This window comes from Lonchura striata, chromosome 4A, assembly GCF_050655825.1.
Source record: "Lonchura striata isolate lonStrDom1 chromosome 4A, ASM5065582v1, whole genome shotgun sequence".
NCBI lineage: Eukaryota > Metazoa > Chordata > Aves > Passeriformes > Estrildidae > Lonchura > Lonchura striata.
Window position 1 is genome coordinate 995,984 of NC_140742.1, and position 19,210 is coordinate 1,015,193.

Sequence of the window (19,210 nt, forward strand, 5' to 3'; positions counted from 1 at the left end):
CGGCGGGTCCGTGCGGGGCTCGGCGGGTCCGTGCGGGGCTCGGCGGGTCCGTGCGGGTCCGTGCGGGGCTCGGCGGGGCCGTGCGGGGCTCGGCGGGGCGGTGCGGGGCCGCCCGTCGGGGCTCGGTGCGGCGGGGCAGCCCCGCCCCGCCCCGTCCCGCCCCGCAGCGCGGCTCCTCTCTCCGCTGCAGCCCGGGATGGCGCCGCGGCGGGGCTGAGCGCCCGGGCCGGGCCGGGCCGGGCCGGGGCCGCCATGGACGGGCCGGGCGGGGGCTGCCCGCCCGCCGCCGCCCCGGCGCGGGCCAAGCTGCCGCTCGGCATCGTCTTCTCGACGGCGCTCTTCTGCGGGGAGGGCGCGGCGGCCGCCGTGCTCTGCCTCTCCTACGGCCACTCCGACGACCGCTTCTGGCTGGCGCTCACCGTCTTCTTCGTGCTCTGCCCCTCCGTCCTGGTGCAGCTCACCCTCATCTTCGTGCACCGCGACCTCAGCCGCGACCGCCCGCTCGTCCTGCTCATGCACCTGCTGCAGCTCGGGCCCATCATCAGGTGAGCGCGGCGGGGACCCCGGGCGACCCCGGCACCCCCGGACATCCCCCGGCACCCCCGGACATCCCCCGGCGCCCCCGGCACCCCCGGGCACTCCAGCACCTCCGGGCATCCCCCGGCACCCCCGGGCACTCCAGCACCTCCGGGCATCCCCCGGTATCCCCGGGCACCCCCGATACCCTCGGACACCCCCGGGCATCCCCCGGCACCCCCGGGCATCTCCAGAAACCCCCCGGCATCCCCCGACACCCCCGGGCATCCCCCGGCACCCCCGGCACACTCAGGCATCCCCTGGTACCCCCGGCACCCCCTGGCACCCCCAGCACCAATGCGCGGAGCCCGGCAGGGCCGCGGGCAGCGGGTGGGAGCCGGGAGCGGCGCCGGGCAGGACGGGCACCCGGGACCGTGTGTCGGTGGCCATCTGCCCGGAGCTGCTCCTGCCGCCTCCCCGTGCCTCCTCCCCGCTCCGCTGCTCCCGGCCCGCGGGGGCTCCTTGCTCGCCGGTGCTGCCGCCGGTGCTGGAGCCCTCTCCGGGCAGGACGCGGCTCTGCCAGCCTGCTGTGTCCCAGCTGCTGGGAAAACTCTGCTCCAGGTCTGGGGGACAGCCAGCGAGTCACTCAGCCTCTTGGTTTTGCCAGGATTTGGTTGTGCTTGTGCTGGGAGCACAGGGGCAATCCCCGGTGGGTGTTCCGGGGTGACACGGCATGGAGATGAGTCAGGGGAGGTTTAGATTGGATATCAGGAAAAGGTTTTACACCCCGAGAGAGGGTGGTGGAGCTCTGAAAACAGAGGTGGTGGAGCTATGAAACAGGCTCCCCAGGGAAGTGATCACAGCACCTGGCCTGCCTGAGTCCAGCAAACGTTTGACAATGATTCTGGGCACACAGTGGGATTTTGGGGTGTCCTGCATAGGGCCAGGAGCAGGACTCAGAGGGGGTTATGGGACATGGAGAAGAGCTAGGTGCAGGAGTGGGGCTGGCATGGGAATTGTGGGGCCACTGGGCTGTGCTGGGAAGAGGACAGTGAGGGGGTGGATGGATGTTGCACAAGCTGATCCCTCATTCCTTGGGAATGCTGCGGTGCCTCCCGGGCTGTCATCACCCCGGGCAGCCTGCTCCATGAGAAGGCATGGCAGGAGGCATGGCACAGCACCACCTCCGTGGGGCTCCTTCCCAAGGGAGGCCAGCAGCCACGCTTTGGGCTCGCTGCACCCACAGGCCTCAAAAACCACCGTGGCTGCTCCGCACTTCCTCCATCACCGGAAATAAACAGTGAGCCAGATGTGTTCCCATCACCACGTCTTAACTTCAGAGCCACCTGAGTGCCCTGCCTCGGTGCTGCCAGGCTGTGCTGGCCCGCAGGATGCTGTGGCTCTCAGCACACCAACCGAGGCTGTCTGAGATGGGGACGGTGCTGCCCAGCTGCTGTAAGAGCTGGCCAGGGCTGCCCGGGGAGGGCTGCTTCAGCCGGCTGCTCGGGCTGGAGCTGGAGCCCAGCCTGCTGAGAAGGTCTGGCAGGGCACTGGGAGCCACCTGGGACTACCCTTCAAGCTGGGCCTTTGGGATGAAACTGTTTTCCCATTAGAGTTTGCAATGAGCCATGAGTGCTGGCTTGATCTGCCCAGAGAATTTCTCCTAAAACCCTCCCTCCTTTTGGGTTTGACACTCAGCAGTTTGTGCTGTCCTGATAAGCACTCATAAATAATGATGTCCTGTTGGTTGCAGAGCCAGCTGTCCCCAGGCAGGGGCCAAGGAGGTCCCCCTGGCCACGCACAGCCAGCCGTGGCTGTGTGTGTGTGGAGGGGCCGGGGGTCCCCTGTCCTTGCAGGCACGGCAGAGGGGCACAGCCCTGCCCGCCCGTGAGGCCTGCAGAGAAGGGGCTGCGGAAGCGCTGCCTTATCTGCCCGTGCCACACACGGCTTCACCCTGCGCCCTCCTTCCTGCTGTCCCCACCAGGGAGGAAGCGTGGAAGCCTTCTTCTGCTCAAGATGAGAGATCAAAGAAGACTCTGATGTTCAACTCTGATATTTCAGACTTTCTTCTGCCTCTGCTTAGAGGAAGAGGTTTTTGCTAGCTGGGAAAACAGATCCCAAGGGCGATTAACACCTTCTGTAGCTGCAGCTCCCAGCAGAGCCGCTCACCTCTTCCAGCAGCTGTCTCACCCTCGCTGGAGCGGCTGTTGCCCCCTGCTCCCCATGATTCACCCTGGGTGCTGGAGCAGAGGAGCAGCCACGGGCCACCCCCGTGGTGCTGCTGTGACCAGCCAGGGGTGCCCGCAGCCCTGCCGGGCACTTGCCCAGACGCTGGGGCTGCCCTCAGCAGCAGCGGGCTCAGCACCAGGCGAGGTGGGGGACAGCAGGAGGGCTGGCAGGGTGACATTCCTGTGTCCCCACAGGTGTGTGGAGGCCCTGGTGGTGTACTGCTGGTCGGGGCGGGAGGAGGAGCCCTACGTCACCATCACCCGCAAGCGGCGGCTGCGGAAGGGCTACGAGGTGGAGATGGAGCAGGAGGTGGGCCACTCGGAGCGGCGCCTGGCCACGCACCGCAACGCCTTCAAGCGCATGGCCGTCATCCAGGCCTTCCTGGGCTCCACCCCGCAGCTCACCCTCCAGCTCTACATCAGCGTCTTGGAGAAGTACGTCCCTGTTGCCCGAGGTAAGGGGCACGTGGGCTCCCCAGGAACCCCACCAGGGCACCCTGGCAGCTCCCCAGCTGCTGGTGCTGATGTGGCATCCAGGCAGTCCAAAAAGTCCCTCCCGGGGACGCAGCTTCCACTGGACTGCCCTAAATGTGGAGCGCGACCCACAGGAGTTGGGCACTCAGCAGCTCTCTGCTTTCTGCTTGCAGTGATGCAAAGTGGGAAAGAGCAGGCATGGCTGAGGTGCCAGGCTCTGCTCCCAGCCCCGTGCTCGTATCTGCCCCCCAGAACCAAGCCATCCGCCCAGTGCCATGTCTCATAAGAGGGTCAGGTCCCTGCCCTAGCCTGCTCCAGTCCCCATTATTTTTTTCCATCTAGCTACAGGCTCTGGCTTCCCTCAAATCTCCCCACTGTGTCTATTTGTGCACATTTTCCAACAGCAGAGCTCCCAGCCCAGCACTCCCACTCCGAGGATCCTTTGCCTGCTCCCAGGATGTTTACGTGCTTGGGGGTGGATATGCCAGAGCAAACTTTTAACTCCCATTTTGGCACCGAGCTGGGCACGCAGGTGTGCTCCTGCACCATTCCAATTACAGTGCTGGGTGCAGGAGCTGCCCTCACCCACCCGCTCTCTCAGCAGTGCTGGGAGCCCAGACCTTGTCATCTGTGCCCACAGCAGGTGCATGAAAGGGGAAGCACAGGAGATGCCCCATAGAAACCCCCTAATTTGCCACAGCCCTCTGCAAAGGCATTTGGGGAGCTGCAGACACACAGGAAGAATGAGTGCCAGTCTGCTCTAGCAGTAGATGCGGGAAGTAAACACCAAATGATGTGTTTTGGGTGATTCCCTTGCAGCTGGAGTGTCAGCTCAGCCCTGCAGCTGGCAGCCACCATGGATGGGACCAGCTGCACTCTTCTGTTTTTCTCCATGGTATTCCTGGCTCTGCTGAATGTGAGCAGCTGCCAGATTCCCTACAAATGACCTTGGCTTTGCAGCCCTTGGGCGGGGCTGGCTCTTGGGATGCCTCTGGGGCTACAGTGGTGCAGCTCTTGGCTGGGGGGAAGGCAGAGGGGCCCTCGCAGCACTGACTGTGCCCAGCTTACCCTTGAGCAGCATTTCCTGCACAGGGCAGGGGGGCTGGGGCATGGTCATACTGCAGAAATGGCTCCATTTGGCCGAGGCATTCATGTAGGGAGAACCTTTGGGTCCTGAGCCTCCTGCTCCTGAGCAACTTCCCCCACAGCCACCTCATTGTGGGGACTGTCACCACCATCCATGAGCTGTTCCGGCAGTGCTCACGCTGAGCCCTCTGCTGTGAGCCCAGGGGTCTGGCACCCTGCACTGCTCACCCAGGACTGGCACCCAGGTTTCCCACCTGGAGCTGTCACCCCACCCTTTGCAGCCCAGGCAGTGGAGAGGCTGGAGAGAGCCAGGTCTGCTGCGCTGCCTGACTGCCCCGCTGTCTCCCTCTGCAGCCGTCCTCATGGCCATCTGCCTGGTGTCGGTCACCTACGGCGCACTGGTCTGCAACATCCTGGCCATCCAGGTCAAGTACGATGACTACAAGGTGCAGCTGCGGCCGCTGGCCTTCCTCTGCATCGTGCTGTGGCGCAGCCTGGAGATCTCCACCCGCATCGCCGTCCTCGTGCTCTTCAGCACCGTCTTCAAGCACTGGATCATCCCCATCGCCCTGGCCAACCTGCTGGTGGTCTTCTTCCTGCCCTGGGTGCAGTTCTGGCGCAGCGGCAACCGCCTGCCTGACAACGTCGAGAAGAACTTCAGCCGCCTGGGCACGGTGGTGGTGCTCTGTGCCTTCACCCTCCTCTACTCCAGCATCAACATGTTCTGCTGGTCGGCCGTGCAGCTCAAGCTGGCCGACCGGGACCTCATCGACAAGTCGCAGAACTGGGGCCGCCTGGCCGTGTACTACGTGGCCCGGCTGGCGGAGAACACGGCCCTCGTCATCCTCTGGTACTTCTTCAAGACTGATGTCTACGAGAACGTCTGCACCGCGCTGCTGGTGCTGCAGCTGCTCCTCGGCTACTGCCTGGGCATCTACTTCATGCTGCTCTTCTTCCAGTACCTGCACCCCTGCCGCCAGCTCTTCCGGCACAATGTGGCTGATTTCCTGCACTGCGTCTGCTGCCGCCGGCACCCGCCCGGGACCCCGCTGTGCCTCGAGGCACCCCAGGAGCCCGGCGTGAGGCACAGCATTGTCTGAGCACCCGGCTCCTCCAGGCAGCTACGGACACGGGCATGGGCGGCACAGGGCTGCGCCACAGCCAGGGGATGCTCCTGGCACGGGCCGAGTGGTGCCTGGTCCTGCAGCGGCAGCAGGTCCCAGCGCATCCCCACGGGAGCAGGGGGACAGGAGTGTGCTTGCCTGCTCAGGACCACTCACATGAACATGAAGGAGGGTTGATTTGGATTGGACATAAGGAAGTTTTTTGCAATGAGAGTGGTGAGGGACTGGCACATGTTGCCCAGAGAAATGGTGAATGTCCCTGAAAACATTCAAGGCCAGGTTGGATGGGCTCTGAGCAACCTGGCCTAGTTGAAGATGTCCCTGCCCATCTCTGGAGGGTAACTAGATGGTCTTTAGAGGTCCCTTCCAACCCAAACTATTCTACGATTCTACAGTTCTACAGCTTATGGGGAGTCCCAACCATTTGCCCCAGCAAGCAGGCTGCCACACGGTGCACAGCCCCTGGGGTGCCCCGACACCCCACCTGCTGCTGTGGTGCATATGGTGACCTCGGGCTGTGGGTGCCACTGGGACTGATTTAAGCAGTAAAAAACCTTTGCTGTGGCTGTGCATCTGGGTGCTGGCAGTGACTCACGCGAGGGTGGGGACCCGGCACCGGGGCTGACACAGTGCACACACCTGCTGCCCACGTAAAACTCTCCTTTCCAGGCACCGAAATGGGGCTGTGGCAGCGGGAAGTGGGGATGGGGGAGCCCCTCGGTGGAGCTGATAAGGTTCAGGAGCACGGCAGGATCGGGGCTAGCCTCATCCTGTACTTCCCTCAGCATGGCCATGGCCGCAGGCCAGGAGAGAGCAGCATGCCAGCAAGGAGCAAGCCTGTCTGACCTGTTCCTCCAGGCTCAGGGGCCCAGAACAGGCTGCTGCTCCCAGCTGGAGCACTGCACACCCCAGGGCTCAGGGCCCTGCAGTGGGGGGCAGGCAGGAAGGGAAGGGTGGCTGGCACAGCAGTGGCAGTGGGTGCTGATGGGACCCAGACGTCCTAGCCCCAAACCAGGAGTGTGACACCCCCACCCCAGCACCCATTTTTGGGGTGGGCTGAGTTCAGGTGCTGTGCTGAGGATGTTCATCAGCCCTGGGTGCAGCCCTGGGTGCTCGGTCTTAAATCACCCACTCTGTAATGGATGCCCGGGCTGGATCCTGGCACCAGCAGAGCACCGTGACCCCAGGATGCTGCTCTTCCTCTGGTGGTTTCCCTGCAAAACGGGCAGTGAGGAAGGCCAGGGAAAACTGAGCTGTTGAGCCAGGTGCAGGATGGATCCTCTGCAACTTCTTCCCAGGAAATTCCTGCCTGACAAAAAAAGCCCTTTTTTGTCCTCAGAGGTTGCAAAACCCCCGGAGGAGCAGCCAGACACCCTGAGTGACCCAGCCGCGGGGCCACGGGGGATCTCTCGGGGGGGACCATCCCCGGCCAGCACAAGGGGCTGGTTTCGGTGTTGGCCGGTTGGGTCAGCCCTGCCTTCCTGGAAGGAGGCCTTTGAAACCGGCGGCATTTCCTTAAAGTCTTCTCAGGGGAAAGTCCCGCGGTGCCGTTCCGGGGCCGGGACGCTCGCACCGCCCGCTGCCCACATAAAGCGCCGGGCGGGCGCGGGGCTGGCACGGCGCTGGCACGGCGCTGGCACGGCGCACCATGGGCAGCTGGCTGGTCAACCACTGGCTCTCGGCCGCCGTCCTCGTGAGTGTGCGGGGCTGGGGGCGCACGGGGACTCGGGGGGCTCGGGGGAGATGGGGACCGGTGAGCTGTCCTGGGGCTGGGCTGTGGGGAGAGACGAGCATCCCTCTGCTCATCAACCGTGTACCCGGCGCCCAGGGGAGGGATGGGCTCTGGACAATTGAAGTCTTGGGGAAAACACAGTTCACGGGAAAGGGGGTCCTGGAAAATTTTTAAATGCTGCTGCTTTGGCTGGGAGCCTCCCACGTGCCTCTTCTCCCCTTGTGAGAGGAGGAGGATCCTGTGAGAAGTCGTGGCAGGGTGAGGAGCTGGCACCATAGCGACCATCTGCCAGTGCCGTGCTGCAGCATCTCTGGTGTAACAGAGCTTGCCTGGCCAGCACCCATCAGCTGCTCAGCACTGTGTGAGGAGCTGTGAATGCATGGGAACGTGGGGGTTTACTGATAGTTGGGCTATTTTAATTTTTTAAGTTACTTAAAAAAGAAAAAGAAAACAGCCAAATACACAGCAGGGTGGTTTTTTTTGAGACCTCTGCAAAAATTCAGTGTCTGTGAGAGGCGGCACTGTGGGCTGCAGTGGGGTTAGGCAGGGGACAGCAGCACAGTGGGGCCAGGTGCATCAGCTCCCTGTGAAACTTCCTTGTCCCAGAATCTTTCCCACACCGTCCTGGCCACCCAGATCTGCCTTTCCCGTTACATGGGTGTTGCCTGCTCCTGCCTTTCCTCCTTCCTCATGCATGGGTGATGCACAGGGCAGTGTGTGACAAGACAGCAGGTGTGCAAGGCTCCCACACCTGTCCCCACCTTTGACCCCATGTCCCAGCCCTGTGTGTGACAGGGCAGCTCACAAGGAAACAGATACGCTGTTTGGGTCTGTCCTGACCCCTCTGCCTGCACCCGGCCTGACTGCTGCAGTGTGAGAGGCTCCCGGGACAGGGTCCCTCACCAGGCTGTGACTTTCCCCCACAGGCAGCCTGGCTGGGCATCAACATCTTCCTCTTCACCTACTACTTTCTGTTCTTTGACCGGGACGAGCGGTATTTCTACACCAGGGCCATCCTTGGGGTAAGGTGCTCCCCAGGGCACCCCGCCTGCCCAGGCAGACGAGCCCCTCGGGGCCCTGCTACAGTGGGGTGGGGGCTGCAACACCCCACACCCCTTTCATGTTCTGTTGTCTTCCAGCCCACCATCATTCCATCCCACTCTGTGGTCTGGCATTGCACCGTGCTAGTCCCTGCCTTGATCCCTGTCTGGTCTCAGCCCAACAGCATCCCAGCCCAGCCTAACATCTCCTGCTCCTAGTCCTCTCCTAGCATCCCTCCCAGTCCCCATGCCAGCCCAGCATCTCTCCACCCCAGTTGCCAGCCTAGCTCAGCACTGACTGGCCCCATCCTGACCCAGTCCTGGCCCAGCACGACAGGACAGTGGTGCTCACCCCTCTCTTCTCCCCAGTCTGCGCTGGCATGGGCTCGAGCATCAGCCAAGTGCCTCAACTTCAACAGCATGCTGATCCTGCTGCCCGTGTGCCGCAACCTGCTCTCCTTCCTCCGGGGGACCTGCTCGGTGAGTGTCCCGTGGTGGCACAGCCAGCGGGGCCGTCCCCAGCCCTGTCCCATCCTGACACCGCTGCCTCTCCCGGCAGTGCTGCAGGCGGACGTTGAGGAAGCAGCTGGACCACAACCTCACCTTCCACAAGCTGGTGGCCTACACACTGGCCCTGCTCACAGGTACCCCCTGCCTGGGATGGGGCAACAGTGGGCACTGGGAGCTGCCCGGTGGGTGACTGCCCGTCCCCTGCCCAGCTGTGCACACCATCGCCCACCTCTTCAACCTGGAGCGCTACAACCAGAGCCAACGAGCCACCGACGGCAGCCTCCCCGCTGTCCTCTCCAAGGTGCACCTGCAGGGCAGCAAGTGGCTCAACCCCATCCACTCCAACCAGACGGTGAGTGTGGCCTTGGCACCCAGCAACCCGCCACCACCTGTGCCCTGCTCCCCTAACCCACCCTGCTGCCCCTGCAGACCGTCGAGTACGTGGCTTTCACGACCATCCCGGGGCTCACAGGGGTGATCATCACGCTGGCACTCATCCTCATGGTCACGTCCTCCACCGAGTTCATCCGCAGGAACTACTTTGAGCTCTTCTGGTACACACACCACCTCTTCCTCGTCTACTTCGCTGGCCTCGTCATCCACGGCATCGCGTAAGGCTCCTCACCGCTGCCCAGGGCAGGGCAGCGAGGGGCAGTGCACACAGAGCCCTGGCGGGGCAGCTGCAGGGACAGTGGGGCTCTGAACTGCCCTGCCCAGGGCGGGCTACCCGGCTGGCCTCCCGCAGCGTGGCTCAGCCCCGGCTGGGAGCAGAAGCTGGCCCCTGGGCTCATCCCTCACCTGCCTGCAGTGGGCTGGTGCGTGGGCAGACGGAGCAGAGCATGGCAGAGGTGCCCCCCTATCACTGCGCCGAGTACCTCACACAGCGGGAGCAGAACTGCACCCACAGCTGCTGCAAAGACCCCGAGTTCGGGAGCATCCCTGCCGAGGTAGGGCAGAGGTGGGATGGCTCTGGGGGAGAAGGACGCTCTGGGACGCTCTGGCCCTGGCCCTGCCCAATCCTTGCTCTCCTCCATCTTCACAGTCCTGGAAGTGGGTTCTTGCCCCCATCATCCTCTATGTCTTTGAGCGGATCCTGCGGGTCTGGCGTGCGCAGCAGAAGGTGCTTGTCACCAAGGTGGGTGGTGCAGAGCCTGTTCCTCTGCCAGCTCCTACCCTTGGAGTCACCGGTGGCCGTGAGGAGGCAGGCAGGGGCCACAGGCACAGCCCCTTCCTCGGGACAGGGGCCAGGCTGGGCGCTGAGCCCTGCCCATGCCCCCAGGTGGTCATGCATCCTGCCCGCGTGCTGGAGCTGCAGATGCAGAAGAAGGGCTTCTGCATGGAAGTGGGGCAGTACATCTTCGTCAACTGCCCCGCCATCTCCCCACTGGAGTGGCACCCCTTCACCCTCACCTCTGCACCCGAGGAGGACTTCTTCTCCATCCATGTCCGGGCAGCTGGCGACTGGACAGAGCGTCTCATCGACACCTTCCAGCTGGAAACACCCAGGTAGGCTGGGGAGTGCCCAACAGGTCATGCCAGGGATGCGGGGAGGCCGTACCTCTCACCCGGGCCCTGCTTTGGCCAGGGTCGAGGTGGATGGTCCCTTTGGCACGGCCAGCGAAGACGTGTTCCAGTACGAGGTGGCCATGCTGGTTGGAGCGGGCATCGGCGTCACCCCCTTCGCCTCCATCCTCAAGTCCATCTGGTACAAGTTCCAGCAGGCTGACCAGACCCTCAAGACCAAGAAGGTACAGAGTGTCCCATGGGACCAGCTGTGGGTTTCATCCTCTGGTTCTGCTCCACCTTGAGCAACCCCTCTGCCCCTGCATCCCAGATCTACTTCTACTGGCTCTGCCGGGACACAGGAGCCTTTGCCTGGTTCAACGACCTGCTTGCCTCACTGGAGCAGAAGATGGCCGAGTCGGGCAAGGCAGACTTCCTCACCTACCGCCTCTTCCTCACTGGCTGGGACACCAGCATTGTGAGTCAACCACAGGCTGGCATGGCTGCAAGAAGGGCACACGGGGTGGCCAAGCTGGGCAGCAAGGGCAGGGCAAGCATGACAACGGCTTTTAGGCACAAAGCCCAGGCAGAGGGTTTGGTGGGATCAACAGTGGGTGCTCCTCTGTGGTGAGGGACTGAGGGGGCTCATGGGTGGTGCCCGGGGTTCTCACCATCCTTGCCTGCCCAGGCCAACAACGTGGCACTGCGCTTCGACACCGCTACGGACACAGTGACGGGCCTCAGGCACAAAACCATCTTCGGGCGGCCCATGTGGAACACGGAGTTTGCAGCGGTGGCTGCAGCCCACCCCAGGTGAGAGCTGAGCATGGAATTCAGGATGCTGGAGTCAGAGGCATGCCCTCTACCCTGGCACTCAGCACTGGGCTGGCTTTGGGAGAGGTGTGCTATCCCAGGCAGGGAGCCCAGAAATCTTTTAAATCCCTTTTCCCCAAGTTGCCCACCTGGCATTGACATGCCCCTGCTGTCTGCAGGTCAGTGGTCGGTGTGTTCCTCTGTGGGCCGGAGGCCCTGGCAAAGAGCCTGCAGAAGTCTTGTCACCAGCACTCCAGCCTGGACCCCAGGAAGGTCAAATTCTACTTCAACAAGGAAAACTTTTAAGTGGCAGCGAGGCTGGCGCCCCAGCGGGCAGGGACCCTGCCTGTACTGTCTCAACCCTTTCCAAAGCAAGGCCAGGGATGAGCATCCCTGCATGCACTGAAGCCAAGCAGGACACAGCAAGGTTCTCCGTCTCCATGAGAAATCCCAGGTTCAAAGACTGCTGTCTGCCTGTCCTGCTGTACAAGGACCCTCATGGAGCAAGTGGGCCTGTAGCTCCACACAGCCCCCTCACTGGGAAACCAGAGCCACGTTCTGTGATGCTGCTGGAGCAGTGGGAAGCAGTGGGAGCCCAGCAGGATGGGATGTGGGCATACATGCAGGCGACAGGGGCCAAACGTGCCCCTCATTCTTTTGTATAAGAATAAATTAAACTTCCTTTTCTTTGTAATGAAAGCCCTGTGGTGACCCTGCTGTGCAGGTACAAAGGAGCCCATGCTCTGCCCTTGCAGGGCTGCAATAGAAGAGCTGGTTGATAGCAAACCTTCGGGGTGCAGGATCAGACACCCCTCTGCACGGGCTCGCTGCCACCCTGGCACCCCAGAGCCAGCCTGCACCCAGCACACAGCTCAGCTCCCACTGCAGCTGCCACCAGGTTCTGCTCCAGCGTGTGCAGAGAGGGAAACCCTGCTCCCTGAGCAGGCTGGCGTGGTAAGTGATACTGCAATTGGATCCAGAGCCCTTCCTGCCTGCCCAGCAGGAATAGAAAGCCAAGCTCTCTGTCCTGCCCTTCCCCTAGACCCCTGTAAACAGCATGGCACAAGAAATTCCATGATTAGTTCTTGCCCTGTGTGGGGAGGAGGGAGGGTGGCAAGTGGTTCAGACAAGACTGGAGGCAGGCCACATTGCCCCCAGAACACAACACTCCACTCTGGCCTCCATGAGAGCCCAAACAAGGCAGCCAGGGACATGAATTTACTCAAACCCTCCTCCCACTTTATTTCAAACACCATAAAACATACACAAAAAAAAAAAAAAAAAAGGATGAACTGGAGCGAAAAACCTCTTGAGAGTGACATAACCTCTGCTAAAATGCACCATCAGCTCAGGTAGCAATGGGAAGCAGCTGCCATGGAGCACCACCTCTATCCAGGCACAAGGCATCTCCATCTTGTGCCTGCCAGAAGGAGAGGAGGGTGAGCCCAGCATGGAGGGAAGCAAGGCAGAGTCCCATCCTGGGCAGCTCTGTTTTGCTGGAGGGGAACAGGCACAGGGTGAGAGCAGGTTAAGGACATCACCTGTCAGGGTGCCCCCGTGGATTTCTGGATTTGCTCCTTCAGAATGAGGATGCTCTGCCGCTGTTCTGGGGGCAGCATGGCGATCTGGTCTGCTGTCAGCTGCAGGACCTGCATGATCAGTGCTGCCTGTGGGGAAAGAGGGGTCAGAGATGTGCCCTGTCAGAGCAGCCACAGCGTACCAGAGCCAGGGAGGGGCTGACCCCGCCACAGAAAGGCTACAGGAAGTGTTGCTCCTACTGTCTCACCCTTTCCCTTTTGGTCTCTCACCTTCTCGTGATCCTGGGGGGTGACCTGGCTCTGTCCAGGGCTAAAGCCTCCAGGCTGACCAGTCCCTTGGACTCCTGCCCCAGGTATGCCTCCTCCCTGCATGCCTGCCCCAGCCATGTTAGGAACCTGGGGGAGTAAGAGAGGGGTTAGGGAAGTTTCCAGAGAGAGCAATACAAACTCAGGAAGGTAAAAGAGATGGTGAGATGGATGCCTGAAGATGCCTGAGCATGAAGAGATAGTGCATTTTATGTGCTCTCCCCTCCCAACTCCTGTGCTCCTTTCTGTGTCTCAGGAAGAGGTGGGGAGAGGCCTGAGCCTTGTCCTGTCCCCAGCTGATGGGCAGTGCCTGGGGAAATGGGACAGATGCCCTGACCCCTCAGAGCTAGTGCCCAAAGCCTGGTGCTTCCCAGAGCTGCTGCTCTGTGGGACACCCCCCACCCAGCCCTGGCCTACAGGATGCCGAGCAGAGCAGTGTACCTGGCGGGGCCCCTGCGGGCCACTGGCTCCCATGTTAAGTGGCCCAGGACCCTGTATCCCACCAGGCATCGGGCCACGCGGGTTGGGACCAGGCCCTCGAGGCTCCAGGCCCCGGGGCTCCAGGACCCTGGCCTCCATGGCCCTGGCTTCCAGCACTCGTGGCTCCAGCACCCGCGGCTCCAGGCCTCGTGCCTCCAGCGCTCGCGCCTCCATCACCCGGGGCTCCAGCCCGCGCGGCTCCAGCCCTCGTGGCTCCAGCCCTCGGGGATCTCTTCCAACTGCGGAGGAAACACAAGGTAAGCTCCTGGAGGAAGCGGTGCTGCAAGGAGTGTGGTGGGAGCGAGCCTGCCGCCTCCTTCGTCTGGGGGCCAGCAAGCACCCGAGAAGTGCAGGGCTGGGGGCAGAGGGGACATGCCTGGAGAAAGTCCCTTGCACCCTGGGAGTGTCCCTTCTCGCCTGGAATCAGTCATTTCACTGCCCAAACCCCCTTCCTACACCTTGGGTTGGGGCAGCCGGCTCCACTCTGACTTCTTGCCTGCACAGTCCAAGCCACCCAGTATTTCATGCCCCCTCTCTCACCTCGAGCATCCATCAAGGGCCCCCGCGGCTCTCCCATCAGTGGTCGGGGTTCTCCCATGGGTCCCCCCCTCATCTCATGGGGGGGGCCACGGCTGTCATGACCAGGCATATGGTGCATAGGGGCTCCCTGGTGGGGCGGCCCAAGGTAACCTCTGACGCAGAGAGACGAGGAGAGCAAAGCAGGAGGAGGAGAAAAAGCGAGAGAGTGTGAATCAGACACTGGCTTGGCACGGTCTGGGCAGAGCGCTGGGATTGCCCCCGAAGCCGGCCGCAGGGGAGGAGGGTGAGGCTGGCACAGGGATGGGTGCTGGTGGCCCCATGCCACAGGGCAGCTGCCATCGCCCCGGGGATATCCCTTCCCCGGGGAAACGGGCCGGCCCCCACGGTTGGCAGCACACAGGCCTCCGACCAGGCAGCAGTGACTCCCAGAAGGCTGGTGCCATCCCTGTCCTCAGCGAGAGGCTACCCTTGGGCAGGGGACAAGTGCCAAGGGCTCCTCTCCTTCCCTCTCCCCTCACCTGGGCTCCACTTCTCCAGTGACTGAGAGCAGGGTCCCTCCGCGAGGGTCATTCGGGGCATCTCCCAAAAGGCCTCGGGGCGGCGGGCCACTAGCAGGTAGAGGTCCACGCTGCATAGGGGCCCTCGGGTCTGGCATGGGCACTGCCAGGGAGACACACAAGAACTCGTGAGGATCTGCATGACCAGTGCCGTGCCAAGACTGTCCCCGGCACTCTCAGGCCGGGCATGGGGCAGCCACGCAGCTCCCCTGAGCCATGCTGTCTGCTGGGGACACAGCCCCACACACGAGGCTGGAGCACACCAAAGCCCCTTCCCTGGCTGCCAATTTTATTCCTCTCTTTTTCTTCTCGGGTTTTATTTCAGGTTTCTTATGGCACCAGGGGCCAAACCAAGCACGAGTGCCCCCATGGCAATCCCTACAAGTGTGGGCATCAACACCCTGCCAACGTGGGGCCAAGAGCAAAGCAAGACCTGACAGGCTCCTGGAAGCACAGTGTCAAAGGGGGCTGGATCTTAGGCAAAAGCCCTTTCCAGACAGGCTGTCCTTTCCACTGGGGGCTCCATGCACGGTTCTAGCCTGTTGTCTCCTGTAGCCCTGGAAGAAATCCTGCCTCCTTTATCTCCTCTTACTGCTGTCAGGCTACAAGGAGTGACAGACAGTCCCTTGCCCTGAGAACAGCAGGGTGAGAGCTGCTCTCTGCACACTCCGCAACGAGCTCCACGGGAAGAGGGAGCTGGTGCCGGGGTACCTTGAACGCGTTCGATAGACGCAGGCCTGGCAGGTCCCACGGGCGAGAGCTGCAGGTTCCCTGGGCAAGCAGCAGGAAAAGAGGGAAAGAGCAGACACGTAAATAGTGTATGCACACACGCACCGGCTTTGGGGACAGTGCTGCCTGCAGGATCACGCACCCTGAAGTCCCCAGGAAAAAACTACAGAGAAAACGTTGCAAGTCTGGCTTTATCAACCTGTTCCGTTCACACCCTCTTTGTCACCACAGGCAGGACAGCCAGTGTGGCACGGGCCTCCCCTCACTCAGGGACAGAGGCAGGCAGAGAAGACATCCTGCCAAGAGACGCAGCATTTTGTGGGGCCACGCTGGCCCCGTAACGCACACCCAGCTTCTGTTCTCCAAAACCTTCTGGGTGCCAAGAACTATCAGACAGCTTTCAGGAAGACAGTGCCCACCCCAAAGAAAATGAGAGCCAGCTAACCCTAAGGCCGAAGGATCTCAGACTAGATTTGCACGTTGCTGAAACAAGGCCTAGAAGTCAAGGCAACAGAGGTGACAGGTGTCTGCAGGTGTTGTTCCTGGGACAACAGGAACACCGGGGCTGTACTACCCTACTCATGGCAAGGTGTGAACCACAAGGAATCGGGTCCCAGGGCCGGGCCGTACAGACCGTGCCTGCTGAGGGAAAGCCGAGTCCGCCCAGCCCCTGCCAAGCCTCAAGCCCAAGCGGAGACCCAGCTCCCTCTGCTGGGCCCGGCGCGGGAGGACCAGCGGCTTCTCACGCCCGGGCAGCGGAGCAGAGGACAAGGAGCAGAGAAGAGCAAGCTCTGCCTGCCTGCACAAGCGCAGCGAGAGACGCGGGCTCACAGAGGTGGAAAACACAGACACATCCTGCTCGGTGGGGCAGGCAGCTCTCCTGGCTTCCAGCACGGCTGCACAACAGGATGCAGAATGAGCTGGGAGCCAACTGGGGCATGGGCTGAGCCCTGGGAGCAAGGGAGCTGCTACCACAGCCTTGTGCCTCAGTGAACAAACCCGGGCTGGGCACAGCCAGGCTGCAGACAGCTGGGGCACAGCACTGCTCACTGGAGCGAGGCTCACACCACACACAGCACTACACGTCTGCTTTACCTTGTCCACGCTCCAAGGGGACAGGCCCTGCACCCGGCATCCCAACCTGTGGCTGCATCCCACCTGAGGGGACAGGCAGAGATCAGACGCCTCCTCAGCCATCCCTGACAACTAACTTGTTCCTTTGGTCCCAAATACCTTCTCGCTCCCAGCTCCTCGGGGAGCATCTGGAGATTTATTCCCTTGGTGTTGGCTCCCCCCCAGGGATAATCCAACTTTGCAGCCCACCTCTGGCAACAGCACAACCACAATGTACAGTACAGGACTACATGTGCTCTCGCTGTGGTTAGGGGGAAAGCAGAGGGGGGTGTCTGCAGGACCTGCGTGCTCACAGGTGGGGCAGCTCAGCCCAAACTCACCTCCTGGAGCCATGGGGCCAGGGCCTGGGCCCTGCACAGGGGCTGCCATCTGTCCTGGGGCTGGCACTCCCCCCTGCATGGGTGGCTGCATCAGAGGAGGAGCACCGTTGACATGCATCCCGCCCTGCCCGGAGAGACACTGGATGTCAGGGACACCCCGACACCTGGGCACGTGCCCCAGCTGGGAGAGCTGGCACTGCCCATTTCTCCTGCACAGCTCCTGTGTTGTGCAGGCTCTTACTATGGGCTGTGGCTGGGATGACGGGGTGTTCTGCGGGTTCAGCTGCGCGTTGGGCCCTGGCCCAGGCCCCGGCCCCGGCCCAGGCCCCGGCCCTGGCACTGCCTGCTGGTTGCCTGGGATCAGAGGAGGAACACTGGTCTGGCGATGCAGGATTTTCTAGGGGAAGAAGGAGAAAGGAGTTTATTTCCACTGCCACTGCAGAAAGGCTACCACCAGTATCCTCCAGCCCCGGATGAGCAGAAGGGACCAACCAGCGCGATCTCCGGGTCGACGATCCTCATGACCACCTGGGCCTGCAGCAGTGCATAAGCCAGCTGGGGGTTCTGCAGCAACATGTTCCTGGCTTCCTGGGGGCTGTTCTGGACACACAGCTGGGAAGACAGGCACTGATCAGAGCTCTGACAAGCTGTGACATGGCTGGGAGGGTGCAGGCAGTGGCGGGAGGAGCTGTGCTCACACAGGGAGCACCTGCACTTACCTTCATCTGCTTCATCAGCTCAAACATCTGCTCGGGTGGCAGGCTGGCCACTGCCCGGCTGATGGACTCGGGGGCATCCTCTGGGTTGACAGGGTCCCCATAGGGTGACTCTATGATGGGTGCACCTGTGCCCAAGCCTGCAACACAGTTGGTGACTTGGTACTGCAGCACGAACAGCGCATGGAACAGGCTCCGCAGGAGGGGAGCACGGGGGAAAGGGAGCCAGCAAAACCAGGGAGACCTTAGGAGGAATCTGTTCCCAGAAGGGGTGATTAGGCATTGGAGCAGGCTGCTCAGGGAGGTTGTGGAGTCACTGTTCCTGGAAGCGTTTAAGTAAAGACTGGATGTGGCATTTACTGCTCCAGTCTAGCTGATGCCGTGTGTTTGGTCAAAGGTTGGACCGTGATCTTTACAAACCTTTTCCAACCTAAGTAATTCTGTGGTTCTGTGATCATCTTGGAGTGAAACACCAGAGCTGAGCCCATGCATCCCTCCGGGGAACTACCCACAACACCTCTGAGAGCAGGTCAGCTCTGCCAGCCTGGCACAAGAGACACAGCCCGGCCCAAGGCAGACCCCAAAAGGCCGACTCACTCTTGAGCTCCTCCTTGTTCTTCTCGCTGGCGGCGTTGTCGACGCGCAGCGCCCTGCCGCTGAACTCGCGCCCGTTCAGGTTGCGCATGGCGCTGAGCGCCGTCTCCTGGTCCTGGTACTCGCAGAAGCCATAGCCCTTGGGCTTGCCCGTCTCCCTGTCGTACACCAGCCTGGCAGAGAAGAAAGCAACGCTGCTGAGGGCACTGCGGGCAGCCCGCGGTGCCCGCCGCTCCGGGGCACACGGGGAGGTCAGCCCAAGGCACGCAGCAGTCGGGCCCACGCCAAAGCCAAAGGGCTGCTGGCTCCTGGCACGACTGCTCCTGAAGCTGCGGTGGGCAGTGCCAGCTGTGTGCCTGCCATGACCCCTAGGATGGGACTGGCTGCTCCCAGAACTATTAAAACCTGAACTGACAGCTCTCCAGAGCCTGGTGCACTGTGGGGGCACAGGGATGGCAGTGTGGAGCACAGAGCCTGTCCGGCACCTGAGCACTTATCAGGCACAGCAGGGCAGCTCCTCCAGCCCAGAGCTGCATGCCCACAGCCACCTGCTGTACCCGGGGCACTGTGCTCCATCTCCAGGTGACCCTGGCACAGCCACCGCATCCCTCTGCCCCGAGCACAGCTGGCACAGCCTCACAACCCCCGCAGCTGCTGCTCTCTGTGAGGAAACGGCCTGGAGGGGCCCGAGGTTTAGACGGGACATCAGGTGAAGTTCCCTCGCCAAAGCGGTTGTCAAGCAGCAGAACGGGCAGCGGCCGAGTCACCGTCCCGCGGGTGGCCAGAAGCGGGGTGCATGTGGCACCTGGGGGCACGGTGGGCTGGCAGCGCTGAGGGAGCGGTGGGGCTGGGTGGCTTTAGGGGCCTTTCCCAGCGTTAAGGATTCCCGATCCCACGGCTCCAAGGCCGGCGCCGCGGAGCCCGCGGGGCTCGGTCCGCGCCGAGCACGGGGACCGGGCGCTCTCACCTGAAGCTGACCACGGGCCCAACCTCCGAGAAGATGTCCTTCAGCTGCTCCTCCGTGGCCTCATAGGGGATGTTCCCCACTGCGGAGACAGACGGTGCCGCCGGTCAGCGCGGCGGGTACCGGCCCCGACGGCGAGGGGCAAAACCCGCCGGCCCCCGCCTGCCCTGCCCGTCCGTGCCCGTTTCCCCGTGCAGGCGGCGGTGCCCGTTTCCCCGTGCAGGCGGCCTCACCGAACACGGAGCGCAGGGAGCGATCCACGGCGGGGTCCCGCACCGACAGCCCCGCCATCGCGCCGCCCGCGCC

The 19,210-nt window shown here is 62.4% G+C and overlaps 3 protein-coding genes across 12 annotated transcripts; 2 read left to right on the forward strand and 1 right to left on the reverse strand.

Annotated features, from left to right (window-relative positions):
- The first annotated feature begins 217 nt into the window (after positions 1 to 217).
- XKRX (XK related X-linked) lies at positions 218 to 6,000 on the forward strand. The gene is made up of 3 exons (XM_021528511.3): positions 218 to 545; positions 2,940 to 3,199; positions 4,659 to 6,000. Exons 1-3 carry the CDS (start codon positions 253 to 255, stop codon positions 5,402 to 5,404), a joined length of 1,299 nt encoding a protein of 432 aa, XP_021384186.1. The 5' UTR covers positions 218 to 252; the 3' UTR covers positions 5,405 to 6,000.
- On the forward strand, positions 5,644 to 11,725 carry NOX1 (NADPH oxidase 1). Of its 5 annotated transcripts, none has more exons than XM_021528494.4 (13): positions 7,062 to 7,121; positions 8,087 to 8,182; positions 8,570 to 8,680; positions 8,760 to 8,844; positions 8,920 to 9,062; positions 9,140 to 9,321; positions 9,519 to 9,657; positions 9,753 to 9,845; positions 9,990 to 10,216; positions 10,296 to 10,458; positions 10,545 to 10,691; positions 10,902 to 11,026; positions 11,206 to 11,725. In XM_021528494.4, the coding sequence occupies exons 1-13, from the start codon at positions 7,077 to 7,079 to the stop codon at positions 11,330 to 11,332; spliced, it is 1,683 nt and encodes a 560-aa protein (XP_021384169.2). In that variant the 5' UTR covers positions 7,062 to 7,076; the 3' UTR covers positions 11,333 to 11,725. The 5 variants fall into 5 exon arrangements, with proteins under 5 accessions (XP_085427096.1, XP_085427097.1, XP_021384169.2 ...); XM_085570972.1 differs by having other exon boundaries at positions 10,296 to 10,459; positions 10,504 to 10,691; positions 11,206 to 11,482; XM_085570970.1 differs by lacking the exon at positions 7,062 to 7,121 and adding an exon at positions 5,644 to 5,766 and having other exon boundaries at positions 9,519 to 9,845; positions 10,296 to 10,691.
- A 518-nt stretch (positions 11,726 to 12,243) lies between these two features.
- Positions 12,244 to 19,210, reverse strand: CSTF2 (cleavage stimulation factor subunit 2). 6 transcript variants are annotated; one of them, XM_077786467.2, is made up of 15 exons: positions 19,138 to 19,210; positions 18,908 to 18,986; positions 17,944 to 18,113; positions 17,350 to 17,486; positions 17,123 to 17,242; positions 16,872 to 17,027; positions 16,631 to 16,754; positions 16,272 to 16,334; positions 15,159 to 15,218; positions 14,409 to 14,550; positions 13,891 to 14,042; positions 13,312 to 13,589; positions 12,835 to 12,960; positions 12,568 to 12,693; positions 12,244 to 12,446 (listed from the first exon to the last, which is right to left on the reverse strand). In XM_077786467.2, the coding sequence occupies exons 1-14, from the start codon at positions 19,193 to 19,195 to the stop codon at positions 12,571 to 12,573; spliced, it is 1,788 nt and encodes a 595-aa protein (XP_077642593.1). In that variant the 5' UTR covers positions 19,196 to 19,210; the 3' UTR covers positions 12,244 to 12,446; positions 12,568 to 12,570. The 6 variants fall into 6 exon arrangements, with proteins under 6 accessions (XP_077642593.1, XP_021384163.1, XP_085427099.1 ...); XM_021528488.4 differs by lacking the exon at positions 16,272 to 16,334; XM_085570973.1 differs by lacking the exon at positions 15,159 to 15,218.

Bases quoted from the DNA above. Each gene is read 5' to 3' on its own strand.
- XKRX (XM_021528511.3), top strand. From the start codon at position 253: ATGGACGGGCCGGGCGGGGGCTGCCCGCCCGCCGCCGCCCCGGCGCGG. The intron at 546-2,939 runs GTGAGCGCGGCG...GTGTCCCCACAG, and splicing joins CAGCTCGGGCCCATCATCAG to GTGTGTGGAGGCCCTGGTGG. The intron at 3,200-4,658 runs GTAAGGGGCACG...CTCCCTCTGCAG, and splicing joins GTACGTCCCTGTTGCCCGAG to CCGTCCTCATGGCCATCTGC.
- NOX1 (XM_085570970.1), top strand. From the start codon at position 5,713: ATGGGCTCTGAGCAACCTGGCCTAGTTGAAGATGTCCCTGCCCATCTC. The intron at 8,681-8,759 runs GTGAGTGTCCCG...CTCTCCCGGCAG, and splicing joins TCCTCCGGGGGACCTGCTCG to TGCTGCAGGCGGACGTTGAG. The intron at 9,063-9,139 runs GTGAGTGTGGCC...CTGCCCCTGCAG, and splicing joins CCATCCACTCCAACCAGACG to ACCGTCGAGTACGTGGCTTT.
- CSTF2 (XM_077786467.2), bottom strand. From the start codon at position 19,195: ATGGCGGGGCTGTCGGTGCGGGACCCCGCCGTGGATCGCTCCCTGCGC. The intron at 16,755-16,871 runs GTAAGAGCCTGC...CTCTCCGGGCAG, and splicing joins CATCCCAGCCACAGCCCATA to GGCGGGATGCATGTCAACGG. The intron at 14,043-14,408 runs GTGAGGGGAGAG...TCTCTGCGTCAG, and splicing joins ACTGGAGAAGTGGAGCCCAG to AGGTTACCTTGGGCCGCCCC.